Here is an 18,855-nt window from a genome sequence, read left to right on the forward strand (position 1 = left end):
GAACTATTTTAATGGCTGCAACAATGTAAAAAAATAAAATAAATAAATAACACGGGCTCCAGCCGGACTCGGGCTGAGAATTTTGATAAGCTGTGGGTTTTTACTAAGGAAAATGACTAAAATAGTAACTCACAGTGACTTGGATAAGTAACTTTAATCTGATTACTGGTTTGGAAATAGTAACGCGTTACTCCTTACTGGAAAAAAGTCATCAGATTAGAGTAGCGCGTTACTGGCATCACTGACGCCAATGCACTCGTAAACGCATTTAACGACAAAATACAAAATGGCTGATTCCCAAAATGGCCGATATGGGAAAATTGGGTATTGTATGACTCCGTATGCTGCACTGAATCTAAAGACCCGTTCAGGAGTCATAAGCAAAAATGTACATTTTTTAATATCTCCTGACAACTAGGTGGCACTGTGCCGAAACTGTGCAAATAACCCCAAGTCATGGTTCTCATAACACACACCAAGTTTGGTCAGAATATGCTAATTCATTGCAGAGATATGGCCTCACGTTCATTTTGGCGTGCTCTTTGTCAAATTCGTTTGCGCGTTATTCGAGAACAGTTTGATGAATCAACTTGAATTCCATAACTTTTTATCGGCATGGTCTGAAGATGATGTGGTTTAATTTTTGTTAATATTGGAGCAACGTCCGAAAAAAGTTTTTTCTGAAAATTCAAAATGGTGGAAAATTTTCATGACAGAAACTGGTGTCACAAACATAAGTCAAATTTTGGAAAGGTGATGGCGCTAGAGGGATTGAGTAAGAGTTTCCAAATTTGGTATGGTGAATGTTTGGATTGACCTCTATCATTGTGCCAAATTTCACAACTTTTTACCACACGGTTCTATGGGATGCCAGAGAAGAAGAAACGGAAGCAGAAAAATAAAAACGCCAATGTCTATCAGACAAAGTGATCATTAAATTGTTTTATTTATTCTTTGTACTTTTTGTTTGTAGCAATGTCAACAACATACACACTGAGGATCAAGACGGGAGAAAAGAAACACGCTGGAACAGACGCCAATGTGTTTGCGATCCTGTACGGAGAGAACGACGACACGGGTGAAAACACACACGATCATCTCTTCTGTTAAATACTGAGTGTTCTTCTTCACACCGTCTTCTGGTCATTCTAATGGCTTTTCTTGGTTTCTTCACTCAGGAATCATCAATCTGAAATCCTCTAAATCACACAAGAACAAGTTTGAGAAGGGAATGATCGATGAGTTTACTGTGGAGGCCGTTGATCTCGGAGAGCTCCAGAAACTGAGGATCGGCCATGATAATGAAGGTGAGTAACGTGAAAAGAACTCATGATGGCGTGTTTAAGTCATAAGGCGGGCGTACACGGTGCGATTTTTGCTGTCGTACGAACTCGCAGACGATTTTTTTTTTCTCGGGAGTAATCGCGTGGACATCGTGGATGCTCGTATGGTCGCGGCTCGCAGCGTGTGAGGGGAAATACGAGCCGAGCCGACCACGTTAAGAGCACCTCCCGACCTTACGATCATTTTTAAACATGTTTAAGAAGCTCGGGGAGTCGGCCTGATTTTTACCAGCATATGACTGTCCCTCATTGCCAAATCATGACCAAGCAAGTCACATAGGCTCAATCTGTGAGTATTCTCAGTGGCTGCAAACATACTGCGTACACACACACACACACACACTTTCTCTCACGCGCACCCTTCTCTCTCCCTCTCACTCTCTCTCTCCCTCTGGTTGTTTCCGTTGAAAGGAATGACTACTGTTCTCTGCTTTTCAACAAATAATTTGCACACATTTTGTCTTTTTTTTTTGTATCTGAAGCTATAGCAGCAACATTGAAAGCTCCGGTGTCTGTGTTTAACACGCAAGCTCGTGTGATCGCGGCCGGCTCGTGCCGTGTACCAGCTGATTTGATGTGATGATCAAATTAAATGACTCGTAGCATCTGCAATATCTCACAAACTCCTGAGTCTCCGAATTCGCACAGTGTTCACCCGCCTTTAGACTCGAAAAAATTATAGACGACGCACATTCACTCTCTTCCCTCTCTTACATTATTTTATATAAAATACATATTTTACAAAGTATTTTTTACTATCAAATTACTATCAAATCAAAGCCACGTGTCTAACCAAATTTGAAGTTGATAATCACAAAAATTTTGTTTAGGCTTTTATACCAAAAATAGCCTCTGGGTGTCACCCACATTACTGCATTCTCCTATCCAAGTATCACTTCTATCACAAAACAGTCACCAAAAATAGAACCTGACACTCAGACCTTTCCGAAAATGTGTTTAGTTAAGATTAGAAAAGATTTGATTAAAAGATTTGATTACCGGTTCCATGATAACATAACGTCCAATTTCAAAATGGTTTTCACAGGGTGAATTTTGAGCTCGTAAACTTGCAAATAATACCTAATTTATAATGATTACTAAAATATGTGATGTAAAAAATACGAGCACCAAGATGGCCGGTAGCGAGATGGTGACAGTTAACACTTGGTTCATGTCATGTTGGAAAGATCGTGTTTGCACATTGAACGCCACTACACAGTCGACCAAGCATTAACTTCTGGAGCAGTTTGAGCTCCAGTAGCTCGTCTGTTTGATCGGACCCCACGGGCCAGCCTTCGCTCCCCACGGTCATCAATGAGCCTTGGCCGCCCATGACCCTGTGGCCGGTTCTCCACTGGTCCTTCCTTGGAGCACTTTTGATAGATACTGACCACTGCAGACCGGGAACAGCCCACAAGAGCTGCAGTTTTGGAGATGCTCTGACCCAGTCGTCTAGCCGTCACAATCTGGCCAAACTCGCTCAAATCCTTACGCTTGCCCATTTCTCCTGCTTCACACACATCAACTCTGAGGACTAAATGTTCACTTGCTGCCTAATATATCCCACCCACTAACAGGAGCCGTGATGAAGAGATCATCAGTGTTACTCACTTCACCGGTCATAATGTTATGCCTGATTGGTGTACGATAAAGAATGCAATGGGTTCATAAAGGAATTAAAAACATAAAATGATGCACCTGATGCTCATTCTTTGTTTTTAATTTTTGAAAGTTGAAAAACCTTGTGCACTGCCATCTTGCTCCGACTTCCCAACTCGTAAATACGAACTTCCCAGCATGACTTCACTGCAAAAACTGCTCTTCTCACTCAGTATTTTTGTCTTGTTTCTAGTCCAGACATCTAAACATTCTTAAACGAGAAGTATTTACTAGACAAGCAAAAGTAATTGTCTTGTTTTGGGAAAAATAACTCAAAATGAAGAGAGTTTTTGCTTAAAATAAGATAAATAATCTGCCAATGGGGTGAGAAAAATAATCTTAATTCAAACAGAAAAAACTAATTTATTTAGTTTACCCCATTGGCAGATTTTTTATCTTATTTTAAGCAAAAACTCTCTTCATTTAGTAATAATTACTTTTACTTGTCTAGTAAATGTTTCTTAATTTAAGATTTTTTTTAAATTTTGACTAGGAACAAGACAAAAATACTAAGTAAGAAAAGCCTTTTTTGCAGTGTAGAGCCAGCGTGAGTGACAGCTGGGATTGAATCAGGCTTTGTTCAGCTTGATTGCCTCTTAAAGCTGATGTAAACAGTTAGTGACCCGTCTGGTGTTGGTTTGCCTGGCAACTTTACAGAGACGCTCCTTCACACACAAATGAACCTCTGGCTACTGAGGATCCTTTAGATGTTTCTCTCCAACCATAATCTAGAGAGTCAAGTCAAGTCATCTTTATTTCTATCGCTCTTCTCCAGCGCCGATTGTGTCAGAGCAGCTTCAGTGTTAAACAGGACAATACTGCAGCAGAATTAGATTTGGCTGTACAGTCGTTCTGGAGTAAACAGTGATGTTATCAGCTTATTTTAATTTATCAGAGAGAGACAATGTTGGCAGATCAGTATTAGAGTTTATAGTTATAGTAATATAGATCAGTATTATAGTTTATGCAATTAATTAAGATCTTATAAATTAATTTTATTTGGATGTTTAGTTGAAAACTTGGATCATAATGTTAGGGTGCTTTCACACCTACCTTGTTTGGTCCGGACTTTTCAGTTTGGTACGAACCAAAATAACAGGTGTGAAACCTCCCTCGGCCCACGGTCCGGACCAAACTGATTAAATTTGGTCAGACGAAAAGAGGTAGTCTCGGTCCGGACTAAACTGAGCAAAGGTTCGGTTCGTTTCTTGTGTGAAAGCATTTTCTGTAGTTCAGACTTTCAGAGCATTTACAGGAAGTTCTGGTGTAGGATTAGTGAATAAACTCACAGCACAGTGATGGAGCCGCAGCATTTTAAACACAACCGCTCAGTCAGCTCACGTGAACATGCTTTGCTTGACTATTTATTTTCGAGCTATATATATATTTCATGTCTGTGAGATAATAGCCTATATGCTGAGTTTCGGTTTATTTATTTCGCTCCGTCACGGTTTGTCTGCTATATTATTTATTAAAGCTTATTTATTAAATTCAGGCAAATGATGAAACATTTATTAAAATTAAGATACAATTTATACAAAGCTTTCTACAAAACAAAACTTAAAGTGGTCAAAATCATCTCTGACCCGATGTCTTTGACATACATTGAGCATCTGTTCGTGTTTCATAATCAATATAGCCTAGATGAAATTTAAAAGTAACATTATAATATTTAAACATAACTATAAAACAAAATACATTGTTTGGCTAAAAAGCCATAGTCTTCTCCTCCTTTCCTGTCGGCGCCGATAAAATGTTTGCACACCGAGGATGTTCATTTGGTGGATTTGTCTCGAGTATAGTTGGTGCTGCAGATAGTAATGCCATAATATTAACAGTATTGGCAACGATATGCGTCTGTTCATTCATTCTTGTCAAAGTTACCCGCTGAACTGACAACACACTTAGCCTACGTCAGACACACGTCCGCTAACAAACCAATCAATGTTAAGATGCAGCCTACGACAGGATGCAAGTGCGTCATGTAAAGTTCTTTAGTGCGCTTGCATAACTGCAATGTAAAGGAAACCAAAACGAACCAAATGGAAACAATGTAACAAAACACGAACTTTGGTTCGGACCTTGGTGCGGACTTTCAGGTGTGAAAACGCCCTTAGTGTCCCCAACTGAGCAAGCCAAGCCAAAGGCGACCAAAGGAACCGAAACTCATCAGGGCATGAGGGAGAAAAATAAACCTTAGAGAAACCAGACTCAGTTCTCCTCTGGCCTATTAACACACAGAGGAGGATTATTATTCTGGACACCGCACAGCTCAGAAATCATATTAGAGCCGAATATTTGACATTTCTGGGAATCACACAAGAGACGGGTTTATCGTGAACGACGCGTCGATTACACAAGAATATGAATATTTGATGGATCGGAGTCATCACGCCGGAGACGGGTTAATAATCAAAACATCATTTTTCTTATTCCATTGATAGATTTATTGGATTTTTCTTTTTTGGATAACAAGATCTGTAACTATATCTTTAAATGCCTTTCAGCAGAAGTATTAGTGGAAAAGAGATTATTGTTACAGATGTGTGTAGGAGATAAGCGCTCGGAGACGAAGGAGAACAGGAAACAGGTATTTTAATCATAAAACTCAGGAACACACTGTACACATCTACATGCAAACGAGTTCTGACCAACACTGAGGGCAAACTGAGGGTTTAAATACACGGGGTGAAGGGTGAAGGAAAAGGCACAGGTGACTGACATGACTAATTAACCAAACTGGGGAGAAACAGACCCTGCGTCCTAATTCGCATACTATCCATACTAAATAGTATTCGAAAATAGAATTAGTTTGTCCCAAATCGTAGTATGTTGAAGAGTATTCCAAAGATACCCGGATGGTTTACTATTTCAGGTCCGAATTCGAAGTACGGATCGACACACACTCGGCTGATATTACCCACAACCCATTGCGAGTTCGACGAGGATTCGATTAGAACTACAAACGCGGATAAGAAGCGTTAGAAAACTACAAGCATGGCGGATGTGCGAGTCCGACAGTTAAGTAGAGAGGTTTAGATAAAGGGGTTTGAGTGATCAATTATCAGTATTTAACCTAACTAAAGATATTTATTCAGTGTTGTCCACATTATATTTCACCTGCAGCAGCATTGAGAACTTTTGAAATGACACGTTTGGCCGTTAACTGTTAAATGCATTATTATATTTAAACTGCAAACACACGAGGAGAGTCTCAGCATTAAAAACACACACATGGCAGATCGACGAGCGGCTACATTTCTCTCCGATACGGCAGGAGATTAAACTGAATGTGGAGGATTTGAACTGTGTGATGATTGACAGTTCAGTTAAAACAGTGATGGGATGCTTGTAAAAAAGCAACAGAGTCCGTTAAAGATGGCGAAGTAGTCCCGAAGCTTGCATACTCTTCTGCTACACACTCATAAGTATATACTTTTTCTTCACAAAAAGAGTCCATACTTTTAGGATGTCTTGTAAGTAGGTGAAATGGGATGCAGTAAGAGTAACACAAGCTAAACCAAAACAGACAAGACAGGCATACATGTAACAATTATTGCGTTATCCAGGTGAAATGTCCGCCAGTATCGTGGATCTGTGTGTTTTTCAGGAGGGTCGGCGGGTTGGTTCTTGGACTGGGTGGAGATTGACGCTCCTTCTCAAGGACAGAGGCTTCGCTTCCCATGCGGCCGCTGGCTGGACAGAGGAGAAGATGACGGAGCCATCGTCCGAGATCTGTATCCCGCGGACCTGCAGACTGAACTTTACACGCCGTGTACGAGACCGTCCAGAGAGAACACGGTTTAGCTGTTTAAAATGATGTTCCTCCTTAGCGATTCTGTCTTGTTTTCTAATCATCTAAACATTCTTAAAGGAACACTCCACCGTTTTTAGAAATATGTGGGCAAATGCATTTTTGTCTCAGTGCATGCATTGTTTTAGTTTGACAGGGTCACCGCTAGCTTAGCTTAGCATAATGAATGGCGTCCTATGTTGCAATTTAGCATGTTCCGAGTAAAAGTGATGCAAAAAAAAAATTATAGAATGATACAAACAGTGAAACAGTTTGCAGTGTTGCCAACTCATTTGTGAGGTCATGCACTGATGTTGGACGAGAAGGCCTGGCTCTCAGTCTCCGCTCTAATTCATCCCAAAGCTGTTCTATCGGGTTGAGCTCAGGACTCTGTGCAGGCCAGTCCAGTTCCTCCACACCAAACTCCTCATCCATGTCTTTATGGAGCGACGCTTTGAGCTCTGGAGCGCAGTCATGCTGGGACAGGAAGTCCACAAACTGATCCCACAAAGTTGGGAGCATGAAATTGTCCAAAATGTCTTGGTGAAGCATTAAGAGTTCCTTTCACTGGAACTAAGGGGTCAACCCCTGAAAAACAACCCCACCCCATAATCCCCCCTCCACCAAACTTTACACTTGGTACAATGCAGTCAGGCAAGTTCCGTTCTCCTGGCGACGGCCAAACCCAGACTCATCCATGGGATTGTCAGACTGAAGCGTGATTGGTCGCTCAGAGAACACGTCTCACTGCTCTAGAGTCCAGTGGCGGCTGCTTTACTCCACTGCATCCCACGCTTTGCATTGCTCTTGGTGATATAAGGCTTGGATGAGCTGCTCGGCCATGGAAACCCATTCCATGAAGCTCTCTCCGCTGTTCTTGAGCTCGTCTGGAGCTGTTGACTGTGCAGAAAGTTGGAGACTTCTGCGCACTGTGACCCTCAGCATGCGCTGACCCCGCTCTGGGATTGAACACTTAGTGGCTGAGTTGCTGTTGTTCCCAATGGCTTCCACTTTGTTCTAATCCCACTAACAGTTGAGCGTGGAATATTTAGTAGTGAGGAAATGTCAGGAATGGACTTATTGCACAGGTGTCAGCCTATCACGGCCCCACGCTTGAGTTCACTGAGCTCCTGAGAGTGACCCATTCCTTCACTAATGTGTGTAGAAGCGTCTGCAGGCCGAGAGCTGGAGTTATACACCTGTGGCCATGAAGAGATCGAACACCTGAACTCAGGGATCCCAATACTTTTGGCAATATAGTGTATTAAGAAGAATGAATAAATCTACTTGAATGTATGTTTTTGTAAAGAGCTCTTTGTCTTTCTCCTGTAGTTGTTCCCTATGAGATAACCACCTTCACGAGCGACGTCTTCGCCGCGGGGACGGACGCAAATGTCTTCATCGTTCTGTACGGTCAGAAGGGCCAAGCCACGCAGCAGAAGAACCTGTGTGTCAATAAGAGAGAGAGACGCTTGTACTTTGAGAGATCGGCAGAAGACATGTTCATAGTGGAGGTGAGCGTCTAAAACTGTGCTCGTTTTCCGTATTTTGCCGTATGTCGAATTAATCGCTTTTCAAACAAGAACAAATGTAGGGGCGAGGCTTGATTGTGTCTGTGGGGAATTGATTGAATGGTCGTGGTTTGCTATTGGCTGATCTCACATGAATGACAGATTGCTCCGCCCTCGTCATCAGAGAAGAGATGAAGTTATTCTGATTCAAGATTACTAGGAACATGAGTTTAAAACAATTATGATAAATCGTTTTAGAATAAACACTGCAATATTCCACGAAAACACAAGAATTGTGCTTTATGATTTCAATCTCAATCTGTGTTGTTTTGTGTCCCTCTGTGAAGCTGGAAGACATTGGAGACATAATCGAGAAGATCCGTATTGGGCACGATAACCAAGGGACGAACCCCGGCTGGCATCTGGACAGAGTGGAAATCAGACGACTTCTAAGAAAAGGAAAGGTAACGAGTATTTACCTATTTTATGCAGATTTTGGGATGTGGCTTGATGGAAGTCCTCATAACTGTGCATAAAAAATTGGATGATTGTTTTATCCGATAAGAAGACATGCTCATAAACTACGACGGAAACACATTTACTGAATAAATCCCTCAATGTGCAACAAAAAACTCTGAGGCTGTGATTGGATAACTGGACTAACCAGCAGACCAATGGCATCGCTGCATCTCAAATGTTCGTTTGGTGGCTTTAAAGTTTTTTTAAAGAAATAAATTAATTCTTTTATTCATCAAGGATGCATTAAATTGATAAAAAAGTGACATTTATAATGTTACAAAAGTCAAAATTTAAACAGAAATTGACAGTGTCAAAATGATGACAAAAGTTGAAATTTAAACCAAAATGATTACGTAATTAGTCAAAATTATCAAAATTATGACTAAGTTGAAATACTTCATTGAAATGATGACATAAAAATTAAATTTAAACCAAATTATGACGTAAAATTACTACTTAAAACATCAAAATGATGGCTTATGAGGATGCATTAAACTGTTTAAAAGTGACAGTAAAGAGATTTATAATGTTACAAAAGATTATATTTCTAATGTAATAAATGCTGTTCTTTTGAACTTTATTCATCAGAGAATCCTGAGAAATAAAATGTCTCAGTTTCCACAGAAATATGAACATAAAAACCACAAATTACTTAAAAAGTCAAAATTGTGACAGAAAGGTCAAAAATTATGAAAATGAAGAAAACTCAATTATGACAGAAGTCGAAATTTAAAAAGAAATTATTACATAAGTCAAAATTATGACAAAACAAAATTATAACATTAAAAGTTGAAATTTAAACCAAAATTATAAAAAAAAAACATTTTTTGAACATATGAACATACCACATGAACATTGTGTTCTCTTGAACTCGTGGGGTGGAAACGCAGATGTTTTCTGCCATATATAGTCCAGTTGGGTAGTGCACATATTAAATAGTACCGTTAATGAGGTGATAAAAAGCACCAAGTTTTACATGAAGCTTCTTTAGGACCTGCTGAATGATTTCAGCCTAGGAGCCCAGCTGAAATATGGACATTTACTGTCAAATTACTTAAAAACAATATTCATGAAAAAAGTTTTTTAGTTTTTTCCCTCTCAGATAAAAATTTCAGAGTAATGGTCTTTTAAAACCACTGAATAAGCTTCCTTTAGTTAATTTGTGCTCAGGCCAGTAGATTTTCACTGTTTTTTAATCATATTCTTCTAATATTACATGTTATAAAGTTTTTTTCCGAGGGCTCCTAGGCCAAAATTACACCATAGACCCTAAGGAAACACCATGCAAAAATTGGTCCTTTTATCATCTCGGTAACGGTATTTTCACAATGCCACTGGACTAATAGTAGCAGTGAGATGTGTAACTTTGGTGTGTGTGTGCAGGGTTCAGAGACCACCATCTTCCCCTGCGAGGGCTGGCTGGCTCGCTCTGAGGAGGACGGGGAGACGGTGACAGAACTCGTGCCTTCGGACATCATTACGGAGAAACTTCTGAGAGATGGGACACTTAAACACAGCGAGCTGGAGGTGGAGGACGCGCTGGAGAGTACGTGCTCGATTATATCAGTGTTAATGCATCATGAAGAGTCTGCTTACAGCCTTATGGTCAAGTTAGATTATTAAAGGAGCTGTATGTAAGAAATGTATTTCAATGAATCATAAAATGGCGCTGACGTGTCTCTAGACATTCAGAAATCATGTTCATTTCAAACACTTCTATCACTGACAGCAGTAGTCCGGCAGGATATTGTCATTATAAAGTTGTTGCTGCCCTCAACTGATGTTGATGTCGTCGTCATGTGTTTTGGCCTAAAGCTCCGCCCTCCACCTATCGACCAATAATGGTGTCGGTAGTGTTTCTGCATCCGGGTTGCCAGATCTGCTCTGGTAAGCACAGCTGCAGATCTACAAACGTTCTGCTGATCCTGCAGCCAATCTGGCAACCCTGAGTCAGGGGGAGGAGGATTGCAGTACCAGTTTTGGCCACAATCTTACATACACTTCCTTAACTAATCCTAACTTTAGATCATCATGTCTTAGAAACAGATTTGACTTGACTTAGAAACAGTATATCACTTTTACTATGCCGATTGTTTCAAAGCAGCTTCACAGTGTTAAACAGGAAAATATTGCGACAAAATTTGATTCGTCTGTACAGTCGTTCTGGAGAAAACGGTGATGTCATCAGCTCATTTAAATTGATCATAGAGCAACAATGTGGGCAGATCAGTAATATAGTTGATAGAGTTAATTTAGTAATTAATTTTATTTGGATGTTTAGTTGAAAACTTAGACGTCGTTACAAAGCCCATCTCACTAAAGCAGCTCTACAATCATTTTATGAAGAGATGAGAAGAGTTTTTGTGCGCAAAAAAAACAAAATAACGACTATGGCCCCATTTACACTGCAGGGTTCAAGTGACCCCGATTTTTCCCTCTCGTGTGGCACAGATCGGTTATGACATATGAACGTGTAGGCAGTGAAAAAACACATGAATTCTGATATCCTCAGATCGGATTCAGGCCTCACTCATATGTGGGAATAAATGCGATATGATTCCGATATGTGCATTAGCGTCTGCCATGTAAGCGGTCAGATCGGATATCCCCCAGTAAATGCGAGTCGTACGTGACTGAAAAAAGGACGGAGTCGATTGACATCGACTCAGGTGGACACAAATTGCGATCCAGTGTTGCCAAGTCTGCGGTTTTCATGCGGCATTGGGCTACTTTAACAGTTTTGAGTTGCAATTGGACGGGTTTTGTTGTGAAACCTGGCAACCCCGTCAAGGGCTCTCCTCTTTTTCTCCGTCTTACGAGAGAAATGTTTTGCTGACCTTTAAAGATGTGTGGAACAGTGCATTAATTTTGTCTGCGTCCATTGCATATCGCGCTGTTTTCCTTCCTTTCACCGGTTAAGAGCGTCTTGGGCTGTTTTGCCAGTGTACAGTGTAAATGCAAATATCGGATACGGGTCGCTTTTGAAAAGATGATGTAAGCGGGTCGTCCAAAAAATCGGATATAGTCACCAAATCAGAATTGTCCATCAAGACCTGCAGTGTAAATGCAGCCTTATATAGTGATGGCCGATTTCAGAACAAAGCTTCGAACCGTTATGAGTCAGTGAATCGATTCATGATTCGAACCGTTATGATTCAGTGAATCGATTCATGATTCAGATCGCCAAAGTCACGAGATTTCAGCAGTTTGACTCACGATCCGAATCATGAATCGATTCACTGACTCATAACGGTTCGAATCATGAATCGATTCACTGACTCATAACGGTTCGAAGCTTTGTTCTGAAATCGGCCATCACTATATAAGTCGTTATTTAGTGTTTTTTGCGCACTAACTCTATTCTGGCCTCTTCATCAATGATTGTAGAGCCGCTGTAGTGAGATGGGCTTTGTAACGACGTCTTTAGTGCCTTTATGGGTCTTGAGAGAGGAAATGACATTGGTGTCAATGAAGGCCTTTCTGAGCCATCGGATTTCAACACTAATATCTTCATCTGTGTGTGAAGATGAGCGGAGGTCTGACGGCTGGCCAACCACAGGAGGAATTAATCACACAATTTACATTTCTGGCTGAACTAACCCTTTAACACTAATTGTGTTTTGAGGCAGCTGGTCATCAGATGTGGTTCATCTTCAGCACTGATGCTGTGATGTCTTTTCTCTCAGCTCACACGTATAAGGTTACGGTGAGGACGGGCGACATGTACGGAGCCGGAACCGATGCCAACGTTTTCCTGACGATCTACGGAGATCTGGGAGACACCGGAGAGCGGAAGCTCCGCAAATCTGAGAGCAGCGGTAACAAGTTTGAGAGAGGAGCCGTAAGTCCTGAAACAAAAGCCACAATGAGATCTTCAGTTATTATACACTGATAGGCATAACATTATGACCACCTTCCTAATATTGTGTTGGTGATGTAAAAGAACACGTGATTCCTCAGACCAGGTCACCTTCTTCCATTGCTCCGTGGTCCAGTTCTGATGCTCACGTGCCACTGTTAGTGCTTTTGGCGGGGTCAGGGGTCAGAGGTCACCCTGACTGGTCCATACGCCTCAAACTGAGCTGCTCTGTGTATTCTGACAGCTTTCTATCAGAACCAGCATTAACTTCTGGAGCAGTTTGAGCTCCAGTAGCTCGTCTGTTTGATCGGACCCCACGGGCCAGCCTTCGCTCCCCACGGTCATCAATGAGCCTTGGCCGCCCATGACCCTGTGGCCGGTTCTCCACTGGTCCTTCCTTGGAGCACTTTTGATAGATACTGACCACTGCAGACCGGGAACAGCCCACAAGAGCTGCAGTTTTGGAGATGCTCTGACCCAGTCGTCTAGCCGTCACAATCTGGCCAAACTCGCTCAAATCCTTACGCTTGCCCATTTCTCCTGCTTCACACACATCAACTCTGAGGACAAAATGTTCACTTGCTGCCTAATATATCCCACCCACTAACAGGAGATCATCAGTTTGATTCACTTCACTGGGCATAATGTTATCCCTGATCGGTGTATGTCACTAAGATAAGGATTTATAAGTGTTTTTCTTGAAGGCTTTGTGATGTATTTGTTGTAAGACAGACTCACACTAGATGTGTGTGTAGGTGGATAAGTTCAGCATTGAAGCAGTGGACCTGGGTCAGGTGTTTAAGATCCGGATCCGGCACGATAACTCTCAGGCCGGAGCCGACTGGTATCTGGATCAGGTGGAGGTGGTGGATGTGGAGACGGAGGAGGTTTACATGTTCCTGTGTGAGCGCTGGCTCTCCAGAAAGAAAGAGGACAAGCGCATCGAGAGGACCTTCTACGTCAAGGTGCCGCTGCTCGTTCTTTATTAATCACATTAAAGGGGTAGTTCACCCAAAAATGAAAATTTTATGTTTATCTGCTGACCGCCAGGGCATCGAAGATGTAGGTGTAGATGTTTCTAGAATTAGACCCCATTGACATGCATTATACAAGCAATGGTTGGAGTTAAAAATCTTAAGGGAACTGTATGTAAGAAATGTATTTCAATGAATCATAAAATGGCCCTGACGTGTCTCTAGACATTCAGAAATCATGTTCATTTCAAACACTTTTATCACTGACAACAGTAGTCCGGCAGGATATTGTCATTATAAAGTTGTTGTTGCCTTCAACTGATGTTGATGATGTCATGTTGTGTTTTGGCCCGAAGCTCCGCCCTCCACCTATCGACCAATCACAAAGTCACTAGTGTTTCGGCATCCAGGTTGCCAGATTAAAATCAATATAAAATCAATATAAAATCAATCACTAATCAAAATATTAATAAAAAATGAGCAGTTTATAAAAATTATTGTTAAATTTATAAAAACAAATCTAAATGTCAAAAACACAACAAAATTACTTAAACAAAAAAATGATTTATTAAAAAAAAAAATATTTATACAAAAATAAATAATGTAAGTGTAAAATATAAAAACTAATCCAATTATTAATAATAGCTATGTAGGTGTATTTATAAAAATGTAATACAAAGGTAAAATTATGAATAAATATTCATACAAATATATATATAAATATATATAAATATATATATATATATATATATATATATATATATATATATATACTAATTTAAATATGAAAAAAGTTGAAGAAGTTTTTTGAACAGTTAGTAAATGTCGAAGATCATTAAGATTATTAAATGCTGGTCATTGTTAGTTAATGTTAACTTAATTGAAAACAGAACAACATAATACATAAAGCAAATGTTTGATTTAAAAAGTAATGATGAAATGATTATTATAACCCAGGGTTATGCGGGCGAGAGGAATCCGCAGAACAAGAAGAGCCCGCAGAACTCTAAAGCTGGTCTGGATGGAAACATGAACAAGAAGAAGAAGAAGAAGAAGGCTGTGATCATGGAGGAGGGTCCGAGTGAGTGCAGAGCGTTTCTCTGGCTTCAATTTATAGTTTAGAGCAAAATGGAAGAAGACGGGTGTCCAAATGCTCATTTAGTGGAGTATTCACATAAACAAAGTTGATTCTGTCTTCAGTGAAGGTGAACAGTGTGAGAATATCAGATGTGTATCAGTGTATTGGATCCGTGCATTCGGCCTTAAAGTGACAGCAGCTTTATAAAGAGCTTTGTAACTTTTATACTTCTGTATCAGTTTTTATAACTTTCATTTGTAACGGAGTAATATTTGACCAGTAGTACTTTTACTTTTACTCAAGTAATGAAGTTGTGTAGTTTGTCCACCTCTAGGGACAGAAAATACAGTTTGTACAGTATAAAAACCATTGCACCTATGGAATCTCCATCACATTTCACAAAAACAAACGTGTGTGTGTGTGTGTGTGTGTGTGTCCCCGCAGTGATCCCGTACCACTTCACCGTGTCGACGGGAGATGACCGCGACGCTAGCACCAGCAGCCGCGTGTACGTCATCATCATGGGCCCCGGCGATGTGGAGACGGACCGGCTGTGGCTGGATCTGCCCGGCGATAAAAAGAGCTACGCCGCGGGAGGGATGGAGCATTTCATGAGCTACGGCCTCGACGTGGGAGAGATCAAGAGAGTCGAGGTGAGGCTCAGCGCCGGCTTTCATCTCAGAAAAAAACATAGACTGTAAAAAAATATGCCTGTAGTGTCCGTGACGTCACCCATAGGATTCCGACGAGCCGTTCTGAAGCTTAAAGGTAGAGGCGAGCTGGGCGTCGCCATATTGCGAGCGAGTCATCGCGTGTCACTCCTGGATAACAGAAAATGGGCAAAAATGCTGGGATGTGGGCGGAGCTTAGGTGACGCAATGACTATAGACAGCGGAAAAATGGCTATCCACCTGTCACTCAGTGGCCACGCCCTTAATTATGCAGAACTTTAAGGCTTTATATAATGTAAACGAATGAGTTATAAAAAATTTCACCCCCTCACAGTCGTCATGAAGAGCAAAATTAGTCATATAGGCCAAAACCACAATTTGTCCCAGACTGTAAACATGTTTTATTCTGCGGTAAAGTTGGGCATTTTAACATGAGCTCAATGAGATTCTGCTCCTTCTGGAGCCGCTCTAGTGGCCAGTGGAGGAATTGCAGTTTACATTACCGTGTTAAATAATGCAAAACGTGCTAACATGCTAGTTCATGTTAACAACATGATAAATCAAGTTAACAATACTAGCAGCATGCTAATTAATTCTAGTAATGTGTTAAAATATGTTAGCGAAACATGCTAATTAATTAATTAATTCACTAATTCATCTAGATATCATGGCTGCAGCACTTTGTGTATTGATGTAGAAGTTTGACTGTTAGGTCTCTTGTTGAACTCCTGTGTTCTCTGCTCAGCTTGGGCATAATGGAGCGACCCCGGAGAGCTGCTGGCTGGTGGATGAACTCTCTGTGGGCGTTCCCACCAAAGGGATTCAGTACAACTTCCTGTGCAAGTGCTGGCTGGCCAAAGACAGAGGAGACGGTCTGACGGCCAGAGTCTTCAACATACTGGACGCCACAACCATCAGTATCATTCGAAAGGTTCTGACGCTCGAGTGTGTGACTCTTGGGCCACGACACCCGCTTTTATGCAACCGCGGGAGTGACAACCGCATTTGAAAATGGAAGTAAATGATAATTCTGTCATCCTGCGCAGTTCAGTTCAATAAAAGTGTCAATGTAGCGAAATTCATCAATTATTAACCAAATTCAGTTTAATAAGTGTCAATGTAGCGAAATTCATAAATTATGAAACAAATTCAATTAATTTCAATAAAAGTCTCAATGTAGCGAAATTCATCAATTATGAACCAAATTCAATTCAGTTTAATAAAAGTGTCAATGTAGCGAAATTCATCAATTATGAACCAAATTTAATTCAGTTTAATAAAAGTGTCAATGTAGCGAAATTCATCGATTATGAACCAAATTTAATTCAGTTTGATAAGTGTCAATGTAGCGAAATTCATCGGTTATGAACCAAATTCAATTCAGTTCAATAAGTGTCAATGTAGCGAAATTCATCAATTATGAACCAAATTCAATTCAGTTCAATAAAAGTGTCAATGTAGCGAAATTCATCAATTATGAACCAAATTCAATTCAGTTTAATAAAAGTGTCAATGTAGCGAAATTCATCAATTATGAACCAAATTCAATTCAGTTCAATAAAAGTGTCAATGTAGCGAAATTCATCGGTTATGAACCAAATTCAATTCAGTTCAATAAAAGTGTCAATGTAGCGAAATTTATCAATTATGAACCAAATTCAATTCAGTTCAATAAAAGTGTCAATGTAGCGAAATTCATCAATTATGAACCAAATTCAATTCAGTTTAATAAAAGTGTCAATGTAGCGAAATTCATCAATTATGAACCAAATTCAATTCAGTTCAATAAAAGTGTCAATGTAGCGAAATTTATCAATTATGAACCAAATTCAATTCAGTTCAATAAAAGTGTCAATGTAGCGAAATTCATCGGTTATGAACCAAATTCAATTCAGTTTAATAAAAGTGTCAATGTAGCAAAATTCATCAATTATGAACCAAATTCAATTCAGTTTAATAAAAGTGTCAATGTAGCAAAATTAATCGATTATGAACCAAATTCAATTCAGTTTGATAAGTGTCAATGTAGCGAAATTCATCGGTTATGAACCAAATTCAATTCAGTTCAATAAAAGTGTCAATGTAGCGAAATTCATCAATTATGAACCAAATTCAATTCAGTTCAATAAAAGTGTCAATGTAGCGAAATTCATCAATTATGAACCAAATTCAATTCAGTTTAATAAAAGTGTCAATGTAGCGAAATTCATCAATTATGAACCAAATTCAATTCAGTTCAATAAGTGTCAATGTAGCGAAATTCATCAATTATGAACCAAATTCAATTCAGTTTAATGAAAGTGTCAATGTAGCGAAATTCATCAATTATGAACCAAATTCAATTCAGTTTAATAAAAGTGTCAATGTAGCGAAATTCATCAATTATGAAACAAATTCAATTAATTTCAATAAGTGTCAATGTAGCGAAATTCATCAATTATGAACCAAATTCAATTCAGTTCAATAAAAGTGTCAATGTAGCGAAATTTATCAATTATGAACCAAATTCAATTCAGTTCAATAAAAGTGTCAATGTAGCGAAATTCATCAATTATGAACCAAATTCAATTCAGTTCAATAAAAGTGTCAATGTAGCGAAATTCATCGGTTATGAACCAAATTCAATTCAGTTTAATAAAAGTGTCAATGTAGCAAAATTCATCAATTATGAACCAAATTCAATTCAGTTTAATAAAAGTGTCAATGTAGCAAAATTAATCGATTATGAACCAAATTCAATTCAGTTTGATAAGTGTCAATGTAGCGAAATTCATCGGTTATGAACCAAATTCAATTCAGTTCAATAAAAGTGTCAATGTAGCGAAATTCATCAATTATGAACCAAATTCAATTCAGTTCAATAAAAGTGTCAATGTAGCGAAATTCATCAATTATGAACCAAATTCAATTCAGTTTAATAAAAGTGTCAATGTAGCGAAATTCATCAATTATGAACCAAATTCAATTCAGTTCAATAAGTGTCAATGTAGCGAAATTCATCAATTATGAACCAAATTCAATTCAGTTTAATGAAAGTGTCAATGTAGCGAAATTCATCAATTATGAACCAAATTCAATTCAGTTTAATAAAAGTGTCAATGTAGCGAAATTCATCAATTATGAAACAAATTCAATTAATTTCAATAAGTGTCAATGTAGCGAAATTCATCGATTATGAACCAAATTCAATTCAGTTTAATAAGTGTCAATGTAGCGAAATTAATTGATTATGAAAAATTCAATTCAGTTTAATAAAAGTGTCAATGTAGCGAAATTCATCAAATATGAACCAAATTTAATTCAGTTTAATAAAAGTGTCAATGTAGCGAAATTCATCAATTATGGAACAAATTCAATTAATTTCAATAAAAGTGTCAATGTAGCGAAATTCATCGATTATGAACCAAATTCAATTCTGTTTAATAAGTGTCAATGTAGCGAAATTCAT

At 39.2% G+C, this 18,855-nt stretch overlaps 1 protein-coding gene across 2 annotated transcripts in view; it reads left to right on the forward strand.

The window, feature by feature from the left end:
• loxhd1b (lipoxygenase homology PLAT domains 1b) overlaps positions 1–18,855 on the forward strand; it is a 95,805-nt gene that overhangs the window by 55,717 nt on the left and 21,233 nt on the right. Inside the window, exons 23-33 of one of the 2 annotated variants that reach the window (XM_067414569.1) lie at positions 974–1,078; positions 1,179–1,307; positions 6,613–6,777; positions 8,128–8,309; positions 8,654–8,770; positions 10,209–10,371; positions 12,512–12,666; positions 13,440–13,649; positions 14,616–14,739; positions 15,181–15,389; positions 16,153–16,338. In XM_067414569.1, the coding sequence (XP_067270670.1) occupies positions 974–1,078; positions 1,179–1,307; positions 6,613–6,777; positions 8,128–8,309; positions 8,654–8,770; positions 10,209–10,371; positions 12,512–12,666; positions 13,440–13,649; positions 14,616–14,739; positions 15,181–15,389; positions 16,153–16,338 (1,745 nt within the window). Of the gene's footprint in view, positions 1–973; positions 1,079–1,178; positions 1,308–6,612; positions 6,778–8,127; positions 8,310–8,653; positions 8,771–10,208; positions 10,372–12,511; positions 12,667–13,439; positions 13,650–14,615; positions 14,740–15,180; positions 15,390–16,152; positions 16,339–18,855 lie in introns of those variants that run through there. The other variant, XM_067414570.1, reaches the window with a different exon arrangement.

Source organism: Pseudorasbora parva, chromosome 13 (genome assembly GCF_024679245.1).
Source record: "Pseudorasbora parva isolate DD20220531a chromosome 13, ASM2467924v1, whole genome shotgun sequence".
Classification (NCBI taxonomy): domain Eukaryota; kingdom Metazoa; phylum Chordata; class Actinopteri; order Cypriniformes; family Gobionidae; genus Pseudorasbora; species Pseudorasbora parva.